The sequence below is a fragment of the Sapajus apella genome, unplaced genomic scaffold (assembly GCF_009761245.1).
Source record: "Sapajus apella isolate SASKATOON/1434 unplaced genomic scaffold, GSC_monkey_1.0 scaffold22, whole genome shotgun sequence".
Classification (NCBI taxonomy): Eukaryota; Metazoa; Chordata; class Mammalia; order Primates; family Cebidae; genus Sapajus; species Sapajus apella.
The window spans coordinates 6,889,343-6,900,437 of NW_022436962.1; the positions used below are offsets into that span (position 1 = coordinate 6,889,343).

Below are 11,095 nucleotides of genomic sequence, written 5' to 3' on the forward strand. Positions count from 1 at the left end.
ATGGGACTGGATGGAATCCACTGCAACAATCTAGATAAAAAGAAGCAACCAATTCGGGGACTGGATCTGGGGAGCAAAGTACAAGGAGAGGCTGACCTTTCTGAGCCGAGTGACTGGGAAATGATGGTATCACTGACAGAAATGGAGATCAGGAGGGAGCTGGCTTCGGCTGACACTGAGGTGTCAATGTGAGGCTGGACATCCAAGGGAGAGGACAGAGCCGGTGCAAACAGGAGCAGGATGGAAAGACTGTGCAGATGAGAAAAGCCATTGTGAAACAGTCATATCAAGACAGACGTCATGCATAGGACCTCTCCAAGGAAAGGCAGCCTAGAGAAAAGGGAAGAGGACTGAGGGGACATAGTGTGGGGAACGGGGCAGGAAGGGATCCAGGGCCAGCACAGCAAGGCAAGGGGGTTGGAGAAGCCTGGGGCACGAGGAAGAAGGACAGGGACACTGCTTCCAGAAGGTGGTCAGAGGGTCCAGAGTTCAAGGAAAATGGGAATTTACAGAGGCCATTGGGTGTGAGTCACTTTACAAACACTGGGAATCTGTATGCCAGACCCTGGGCCAGGCTCCGGGGTGTTGGGCAGAAGTTATTCACATTCAACAGACGTCTACCTAGTGCCCGTGATGGTGGCAGGCCCTGAGTGTAGCAGAGGGACACTGAGGCCAAATTCTTTCCTGAGAAGCTCCAATCCACAATGAGAAAGGAAGACGGCTGGGGGAAGGAGGGAGAGGATGGAAGAATATGTACAGTTGCGAGCAGACTACGAATTCAAAAAAGTCGGCACTTAAGGAAAGTGAGAACTAGAAAAATAAGAGGAGAAGACAAAAGGCTTGCAACACACCTCCTGCCCCTACCCACCAGAAAAGTTAGACTTGAGTGTTTCTTTCTTTTATTTTTTTTAAGACTGGGTTTCACCATGTTGGTCAGGCTGGTCTTGAACTCCCGACCTCAGATGATCCGCCCGCCTTGGCCTCCAAAGTGCTTTGATTACAGGCGTGAGCCACCACGCCCGGCCTTGAGTGTTTCTAAGCAAGAGAAAAGGCATTGCTGTAGACGGTGGAACTTGTGGGAGGTGGGATTACTACGGAAATAAACAGAAGACAGCCTCCCTTTCCAAAGAGCCAAGAGGAACCCACTTCATCTAGTTAAGAGAGGAAGCAAAGCCGTCAAGCGGTGACCACACGTCCTGGTGAGTGGTTCTGACCGTGTATGGTTGGAAAACGCTGTGGGAATCAGAAAGGGGAAACTTTGGGAGGGGTGGTGTCACTGAAGGCTTCTCGGAGGAGGCGGCTTCTAACCAGAGCCTTAAAGATGGGCGGAGAGGCCGGGCGCGGTGGCTCAAGCCTGTAATCCCAGCACTTTGGGAGGCCGAGGCGGGTGGATCACAAGGTCAAGAGATCGAGACCATCCTGGTCAACATGGTGAAACCCCGTCTCTACTAAAAATACAAAAAATTAGCTGGGCATGGTGGCGCGTGCCTGTAATCCCAGCTACTCAGGAAGCTGAGGCAGGAGAATTGCCTGAACCCAGGAGGTGGAGGTTGCGGTGAGCCGAGATCGCGCCATTGCACTCCAGCCTGGGCAACAAGAGCGAAACTCGGTCTCAAAAAAAAAAAAAAAAAAAAAAAAAGATGGGCGGAGAGGCGAGGCCCGGGCCTGCCCGGCGGGGAGCACTCGGGAGCCGCCTCCCTCCGCCCAGAGCGCTCGGGCCCCTCCCTGGCCCTCGCTGTCTCCTCCCGCCTCGCAAAGCTCAGCCGGGCGCGGGTTCCTAGCACTGACGTCAACGAGCGATGACCTCAGTATCGCCGAGGCTGCGACGGCGGGGGCGGGGGCGACGGGCGTCGGGGACCAGCGTCGGTGCGCAGGGCGGGGCGGGGCGGCTCCAGGCCCCGCCCCCATCCGCCGGCCGCAGCCAATGAGCGCCGCCGCCGGCTGTCCCCACCTTCCCCGACCTCCTGAAAAGCGCGGTCCGGGAGAAGTCCGGGCAGAGCCCGAGCAGCGGCCAGCCAGCGCTGGCTTGTGGACCCGTAGTTCCCACGCGAGACCTCTCACTGCGCCCCAGCCGCGCGCGACATGAGCCACGGGAAGGGAACCGACATGCTCCCGGAGATCGCCGCCGCAGTGGGCTTCCTCTCCAGCCTCCTGAGGACCCGGGGCTGCGTGAGCGAACAGAGGCTTAAGGTCTTCAGCGGGGCGCTCCAGGAGGCACTCACAGGTGAGCGCACGCCGAGGGCCTGACGCCACCGGGGGTCGGCGCCCTCCCTGCCAGGGCCGTCTTTCCTCTATTCCTGCGGCAGGGTCGCCCACGGGAGCAGCTTTGGGACTCAGTTGCCCCCTGGGGCGGCCCGCAGCCCCCGTTTCCTGGATCCTCCTCCCCAGCTGTGTGCTCGGGTCTCTGCCCGTGGCGGTTCTGATGGGGCGCGCCCCTCCACGCCCTCGGGGGCGCAGACCCTGGTCCTGGAGTGCCAGCCCGAGTCCCCAGCTTATGTCCTGGTTTGATTACGGGCTCGTCTCCCTCGCTGGACCCTCGATGGGTGTTGTTGCGGGCCGCCCGGCCGGCCGAGAGGTCCTGATGAGGAAAGAAGGTGCAGTTGAGCCTTTTCAGCAACTTGGAGACCCAGTGCGGCTCTTCCTGCCGGTTGGGGTGCGCTGTGTCTGGGGCGGTCCACTGGTTGCTGACTCGCTTCAAGTTGGAATCTGGGCCCCCTTTGTGTTCTCTTTGGTCCCCGTTAGCCATCTGCCACCTATTGTGGTAGGGAGGAGAGCTTGGTAGGTGGTGACCCTTCCCGGAGGGCCTTCGAGTCGGGAGGTGGAGAAGAGATAAGCAGCCCGCTCGCTGGGGAGAGAGACCTCTCTCCCAGCTGTTTCTAGCTGGTTGCCGGCAGTTTTGGGAAGCGATAGCCGTCTCGGAACACACCCACACAGACCCTGCCTTCTGAGGGAAACAGACGTTTCATCAAAACAACGCAGTTTTCACTCCCTTAGGCACTGCCAAAGAAGGTTCTCTGACTCTTCTAAAGGAGGCAGAGGGAACACAGGGCGTGAGGCCCAATGACTTGCTGTGGACCCAACAATGTTGGCAGCGGCAGCCTTCCTGACCCTGAAACTTCAGCTCACAGGTCTCCAGAGGCCCTGCCTGGGCATACCAACCCGTGTCACACCCTTCCCTCCTGAAACTGACGGTGTGCCAAAAGCAATACAGTGGCCACTAGAGAGTACCCCAGAGCTCGAATCCCCTCCCAGTACACACACACACACACACACACACACTCACTCACTCACTCACTCACTTTCTTGTCCTGGAAGCAAAAGCCGGTCTCTCCAGCTCCCGTAAAATTTTCTCTGCTAAATGACAAGAGGGTCCTGGAACTGAGGAGAGTCCACCTCCCTTACTTAAAGTCACTGGGCCCTTCCTCTCCTCCTGTCCTTTGACCCTCTTCCCTGCCCTGTGGGAGCATCCGTGGCTGAGCAATTCTAACCAGGGCATCTCCCTCGGTCCTGTCTCCACAGAGCACTACAAACATCACTGGTTTCCTGAAAAGCCATCCAAGGGCTCCGGCTACCGCTGCATTCGCATCAACCACAAGATGGACCCCATCATCAGCAGGGTGGCCAGCCAGATTGGACTCAGCCAGCCCCAGCTGCACCAGCTGCTGCCCAGCGAGCTGACCCTGTGGGTGGACCCCTATGAGGTGTCCTACCGCATTGGGGAAGATGGCTCCATCTGCGTCTTGTACGAGGAGGCCCCCGTTGCCGCCTCCTGTGGGCTCCTCACCTGCAAGAACCAAGTGCTGCTGGGCCGGAGCAGCCCCCCCAAGAACTACCTGACTGCGGTCTCCAGCTAGGCCCCTCCGCCCCCACCCTGGGCACCGCCGTGCTCATGCTGCCGTGACAACAAGCCACCACATACCTCAACCTGGGGAACTGTATTTTTAAATGAAGAGCTATTTATATATATATATTATTTTTTTTTTAAGAAAAGAGAAAAAAACCAAAAGATTTTTTTTAAGAAAAAAAATCCTTCAAGGGAGCTGCTTGAAAGTAGCCTCCCCAGGTGCCTTTGGAGAGAACTGTTGTGTGCTTGAGTCTGTGAGCCAGTGTCTGCCTATAGGAGGGGGAGCTCTGAGGGGGTAAACCTAGCCAAGGTGAGGTAGAAGACGTTTGGCTAGCACCCCAGAAGATGTGAGAGGGAGCAAGCAAGGTTAGCAACTGTGAACCGAGAGGTCGGGATTTGCCCTGGGGGAGGAAGAGAGGCCAAGTTCAGAACTCTCTGTCTCCCCCAGCCAGACACCTGCATTCCCAGCTCCTCTCTTACTCAGGGGCATTCATGCCTGGACTTAAATAATACTTTGTTGCCTAATCTTCTCTTTTATTTTTCTAATGAGGTCCTGGGCAGAGAGTGAAAAGGTCTCTCCTGATTCCTACTGTCCTAAGCAATTTTTCTTGAAATCTTGACTTGTTTCTAATTCTACCCTCAGGGGCCTGTAGATCTTGCCTCTCAGCCAGGAATCTAAAGCTTTGGGTTTTTTTTTTTTGTTTGTTTTTTTGTTTTTTCTCTGAGGGAGAGGAAGGAACTGGAGGTTATTGGGGTTAGGATGGAAGGGAACTCTGCACAAAACCTTTGCTTTGCTAGTGCTGCTTTGTGTGTATGTGTGGCGAATAATTTGGGGGTGCTTTGCAATGGAATTTTGGAATCCAAAGAGGATCCACTGGGGATGTTTTTTGGCCAAAACTCTTCTTTTTGGAAGCACATGAAAGTGTTGATGCTGCTGCCATGATCCCTTTGAGAGGTGGCCCACAAGCTACAGGGAACTCCAGGTCCTTTATTACTGCCTTCTTTTCAAAAGCACAACTCTCCTCTAACCCTCACCTCCCCTTTCCTTCTGGTTGGGTCATGGAGCTACCCTCTTTTCTAGGACAAGAGTTCTCAGTCACTGTGCAATATGCCCTCTGGGTCCCAGGAGGGTCTGGAGGAAAACTGGCTCTCAGAACCTCCTGATGCCCTGGTGGGCTTAGGGAACCATCTCTCCTGCTCTCCTTGGGATGATGGCTGGCTGGTCAGCCTTGCATGTATTCCTTGGCTGAATGGGAGAGTGCCCTGTGCTCTGCAAGACTACTTGGTATTCTTGTAGGCCTGACACTAAATGAAAGCCAAACCTTGGGCACTGTTTTTTCTCCCTGGTGCTCAGAGCACCTGTGGGAAAGGTTGTCTCTCTCAGTACAGTCCAAATCTGTCAGACTTGTGCAATATTTACTGTTGTGGGTTGGAGAAAAGTGGAAAGCTACACTGGGAAGAAACTCCCTTCAATTTCTCAGTGACATTGATGAGGGGTCCTCAAAAGACCTCGAGTTTCCCAAACCGAATCACCTTAAGAAGGACAGGGCTAGAGCATTTGGCCAGGATGGCTACCCTCCTGCTGTTGCCCCTTAGTGAGGAATCTTTCCCCCTCTTCCGCTGCACCCAGGCTCCCTTCCCCACAGCCAGTCCCCTTTACTGGATTTCTTAACTGCTCAATTTTGATTCAAAGGTGCTATGTACCAAACACTCTCTCTAACCATTCCTGGCAGTTCTGCCTCCTTTTCAACTCCCCACATTTTTGTGTTGCCTTCCCAGACCCTGCTTCCAGCCTTTATTGCTTTAAAGTTAACTTTGGGCCCACAGAACCGAGAGCTCATTTTCTGGCTTGTGGGTTGAAACAAAACTGTGAGTCACTGCGGGTCGTGTTCTCGAGTCCTGTCTGCAAACAGGTCCCTGCCTTTGTAGAAGCAGCCTCGTGGTCTCATGCTTCGTCTTGTCTCTCTTCTCTTCTTTTTGATGTTCACTTTAAAAACAACAAAACCCCTGAGCTGGACTGTTGAGCAGGCCTGTCTCTCCTATTAAGTAAAAATAAATAATAGTAGTACGTTTGTAAGCTATTCTGACAGAAAAAACAAAGGTTACTAATTGTATGATAGTGTTTTTATATGGAAGAATGTACAGCGTATGGACAAATGTACACCTTTTTTGTTACTTTAATAAAAATGTAGCAGGACAAACTTGTGTGGTATAGGGAAGATAAAATTCCCACATTTCACATTTGCATTTCCCTTTCAGATCCAAATCCTTTCTTTGTGTTTCATAGTATTTCTCCTCAGTTGCACTCAGACAATCTACAGCATGTGGGTGGTATAAAAGAAAAATCTGGTTGTGTGGTGGGGCCATTTCCAAGCATCCCCTCTTCCCTGGAAAGTAGCTCCTTACTTCCCTCTTTTTTTTTTTTTTTGGATACGGTCTCATTCTGTTGCTCAGGCTGGAGTGCAGTGGTGCAATCTCAGCTCATTGCAAGCTCTGCCTCCTGGGCTTAAATAATTCTCCCACCTCTGCCTCGAGTAGCTGAAACTGCAGGCGTGTGCCACCACTCCCGGTTGGTTTTTATAGTTTTTGTAGGGACTGGGTTTTGCCATGTTGCCCAGGCTGGTCTCAAATTCCTGAGCTTAAGCAATCCTCCCATCTCCTCCTCCCCAAGTGCTGGGATTACAGGTGTGAGCCTAGCCTACTTCCACCTTTTAGAGAGAGTCTCACTCTGTCGCCAGGCTAGAGTGCAGTGGCGTGATCTCAGCTCACTGCAACCTCTGCCTCCCGGGTTCAAGTAATTCTCCTGCCTCTGCCTCCGGAGTAGCTGGGACTACAGGAGCGTGCCACAACACCCCGCTAATTTTTGCATTTTTAGTAGAGACGGGGTTTCACCATGTTGGACAGGATGGTCTTGATCTCTTGACCTTGTGATCCGCCCACCTCAGCCTCCCAAAGTGCTGGGATTATAGGTGTAAGCCTAGCCTACTTCCCCCATTTTTTTTTTTTTTTTTTTTTTTTTGACACGTAGTCTCACTCTGTTGCCAGGCTGGAGTGCAGTGGCTCGATTTCGGCTCACTGCAGCCTCCAACTCCCAAGTTCAAGCGATTCTCCTGCCTCAGCCTCCCAAGTAGCTGGGATTATGGGCACGTGCCACCACACCTGGCTAATTTTTTGTATTTTTAGTAGAGACGGGTTTCTCCATGTTGGTCAGGCTAGTCTTGAACTCCCAACCTCAGATGATTCGCCCGCCTTAGCCTCCCAAAGTGCTGGGATTACAAGCGTGAGCCACCGCACCCAGCCAAGAGCAACTACTTCCGGCAGCAAACACTGGAGTGAGAGCCAAACGTTTGTTATCAATTTCTAACTCCCTTTGGGTACATGCAAGGAAATAACACTTTTTATCCTCCCTGACTTTCGAGTTCTTTCCATGAGGTTTTGATACAAACCCAGCAGTTCCCACTGAGGCCAAGTACATTTTGACCTGGTCTACTTTTTTCTTTTCTTTTTTTTTTTTTTTTTTGAGACGGAGTTTCGCTCTTGTTACCCTGGCTGGAGTGCAATGGCACGATCTCGGCTCACCGCAACCTCCGTCTCCTGGGTTCAGGCAATTCTCCTGCCTCAGCCTCCTGAGTAGCTGGGATTACAGGCACGCGCCACCATGCCCAGCTAATTTTTTGTATTTTTAGTAGAGACGGGGTTTCACCATATTGACCAGGATGGTCTCGATCTCTTGACCTCGTGATCCACCCGCCTCGGCCTCCCAAAGTGCTGGGATTACAGGCTTGAGCCACCGCGCCCGGCCCTGGTCTACTTTTTTCTTGGCTGTAGGTGAGCCATGTTTAAACTAAATTTTATACATGTTGCTTCATACACAGTGACAGCTCCCCCAACTTCATTTCATACCTCCATGACCTGTATCAACATACAGTTTTCCCTAGGTGTGCTAGGCTGGAGGTAGCACAGGGAGGCTGTGCGAACTACGCCTATATCGAGCGAGGAGGGTAGGGGAGCCAGGGATGGGGTTAGGGGAGGCCGGGTCATCTGTATCATAAATAGAATTTGGTTGAGAGAGCGTGGTGGCTCATGCCTGTAATCCCAGCACTTTGGGAGACAGAAGCAGGCGGATCATGAGGTCAGGAGTTCAAGACCAGCCTGGCCAATATGGTGAAATGCCATCTCTACTAAAAATACAAAACTTAGCCAGGTGCAGTGACACTCACCTGCAGTCCCAGCTACTTGGGAGGCTCAGACAAAAGAATCGCTTGACCAGGGTGGAGGTTGCAGTGAGCTGCACTCTAGCCTGGGTGACAGAGGGGGACTCTGCCTCAAAATAAAATAAAATAAAATAAATAGAATTTGGTTAAGACTCATAGACTCATTGTATGAAGGGGCTTTTATTGAAAGTAGTCTCGTTTTTATTTGTAGCTTCTGAAATAAATGTCCTAGACACTTGTTGAAAAGTGCTTTTTGGATGTAAGACAGGGTTAGTTAGGGTTGAGGAATTTTTACCTACCCTCTTTTGAGTGTTTGGTACAAAGTCAGCATCTGTCTTCCTGATTCCTCAAAGACCTCGATCATGAAGGTTATTTCCTTGCATAGTGGAAAGCCTGAAATTTAGGGAAGGCTATCTGGAGACTGAGGAGACACTTTACCGACTTCTGTGTCTTCAAGTCAGGGAAGCCACAGCAAGGCAGATTCAGTGTGGGGCCACTCTCGGCTCTTGGTAAACTAGTAGTCCCTCAATTTACATGAGAAGGTTCTGTGATCAAGCAAGATGTTCTCTTTTTAGATGTGAACCAGAACTGGAGCATACCCCTTGGCTACCTGGAGGTACAGGGGCTCTGGCCTGAACTTGCTTGAAGAGTTGCAGTTGGTGGCTTTCCTATGTTCAGGGACTAGGCATTGGTTGGTCTGTTCCGCTTGCATCTTCTCCACTTGGTAAGCGGTGCCAGCTTGGGAGACCTGCGATTAGTCAGCTGTTTTTGAACGATAATGCACCTCTCCAGAGAGTAGACAAGGCCCTGTGCATTGCAGATTAAGAGCCCATCCTGGCTCCTGATAAGGAGTTTTGGGTGGGGGAGTCCTTGGTGCTGCAACAAACAAGTCTCAGGAGGAAGAAACACACTTCTGCAGGCCTGACTGCTGTAAGGAGCCTTTGGTAAGGAAGGTGAGGACTCAGGTCCTGGCTTCCAGGCCAACATGGCATCCCTGGCCCAACAAAGATGAGTGGAACAGAAAGAGTTCTGGACTGGGGGGAAGAAGGTATGGGTTGTGGTCCTGGTACTTCCTAATTAGCTGTGTGATTTTGGACAAGTCCCTCTGCTTTCTGTCTTGAAAATAAATGGGTTGGCTGAGTGCAGTGGCTTATGCTTATAATCCCAGGACTTTAGGAGGCCTAGATAGATGGGTCATTTGAGGTCAGAAGTTCGAGACCAGCCTGCCCAACATGGCGAAAACTCTTTCTACTAAAAATACAAAAATTAATCAGGTGTGGTGGCCCTCGCCTGTAATCCCAGCTACTCAGGAGGCTGAGGCAGGAGAATCACTTGAACCCGGGAGGTGGAGGTTGCAGCAGCCAAGATCAAGCCACCGTACTCCAGCCTGGGCAGCAAAAAAACACTCTGACAAAAAAAAAAAAAAAAAAAAAAAAAAAAAGAATTAGAGTTTTGGATTAAATGACCTATGTTCTTTTCTTTGGCTATTTATTTGTTTGTTTATTGAGACAAGGTTTCGCTCTGCTGCCCAGGCTGGAGTGCAGTGGTGTGATCACAGCTCACTGCAGCCTCCTTATCCTTGGCTCAGGTGATCCCCCTGCTTCAGCTTCCTGAGTAGTTGGCCTGGCTACCTTTTTGTTATTTTTTGCAGAGGTGGGGTTTGCTATGTTGCCGAAGCTGGTCTCAAACTCCTGGCCTCAAGCAATCCTTCTGCCTTCAGCCTCCCAAACTGCTGGGATTACAGGTGCTCGCCCAGGCTTTTTCAGCTTTTGATTCTAAATGATCCATCCTCCTTATCCTGCCAATCACCGGGGGGCAAATTAGCACCATTATTATAATTATTTTCTTTTTTTTTTTTTTTTTTTTTGTGACGGAGTTTCACTCATATTACCCAGGCTGGAGTGCAATGGCGCGATCTCGGCTCACTGCAACCTCCGCCTCCTGGGTTCAGGCAATTCTCCTGCCTCAGCCTCCTGAGCAGCTGGGATTACAGGCACGCACCACCATGCCCGGCTAATTTTTTGTAGCTTTAGTAGAGACGGGATTTCACCTTGTTGACCAGGATGGTCTCGATCTCTTGACCTCGTGATCCACCCGCCTCGGCCTCCCAAAGTGCTGGGATTACAGGCGTGAGCCACCGCGCCTGGCCTATTATAATTATTTTCAGTTAGCTGAACTGAAAGGTAATTTGGGCTGAGAGTACAGTCAGTAATAATCTTTTGCTTGGGTCAGACCCTACCTGGTAAGGTTTCAGTTTGCAAACACTGTGAAGCAGTACTACAAAGAGGTTAGGAGCTCAGGCACTGGTGTCAGGCTGCCTAGGGAGGTCTAATCTCAGCTCTCCCACCCCCCTATCCACTGAGCAACCTAATGGCTAGTGACTTCAACCAGACCTCAATTTCTCCCTTCAAAAAATGGGATTAAGAATATAGCCTGGCTGGGTGTGGTGGCTCACACCTGTAATCCCAGCACTTTGGGAGGCCGAGGCAGGCAGATCACGAGGTCAGGAGATGGAGACCATCCTGGCCAACACGGCGAAACCCCATCTTTACTAAAAATACAAAAGTTAGCTGGGTGTGGTGGGGTGTGCCTGTAACTGCAGCTACTTGGGAGGCTGAGGCAGGAGAATCGCTTGAACCAGGGTCAGAGGCTGCAGTGAGCCGAGATGGCGCCACTGTACTCCAGCCTGGGAGACAGAGCGAGTCTCCGTCTCAAAACAAACAAACAAATAAACAAGCAAATATAACCCACTTCAAAATGTTGTTACGAAGATTAAATGAGATCCATAAGCTACTTCTAATAACAGTCCTGGCACATTTAAGTACTCAATAAAAAGAGAATAGTTGTTCTTTTTTTTTTTTTTTTGAAACAGAGTTTTGCTCTTGTCGCCCAGGCTGGAGTGTGATGGCGCGATCTCAGGTCACTGCACCCTCCGCCTCCTCGGTTCAAGTGATTCTCCTGCTTCAGCCTCCTGAGTAGCTGGGATTACAGGTGCCTGCAACTATGCCCAGCTAATTTATATATATATATATATATA

At 51.3% G+C, this 11,095-nt stretch overlaps 1 protein-coding gene across 1 annotated transcript; it reads left to right on the top strand.

Annotated features, from left to right (window-relative positions):
* Positions 1-1,970: 1,970 nt before the first annotated feature.
* On the top strand, positions 1,971-6,045 carry BTG2 (BTG anti-proliferation factor 2). Its single transcript, XM_032288809.1, has 2 exons — positions 1,971-2,224; positions 3,520-6,045. The coding sequence occupies exons 1-2, from the start codon at positions 2,083-2,085 to the stop codon at positions 3,852-3,854; spliced, it is 477 nt and encodes a 158-aa protein (XP_032144700.1). The 5' UTR covers positions 1,971-2,082; the 3' UTR covers positions 3,855-6,045.
* Positions 6,046-11,095: the final 5,050 nt, after the last annotated feature.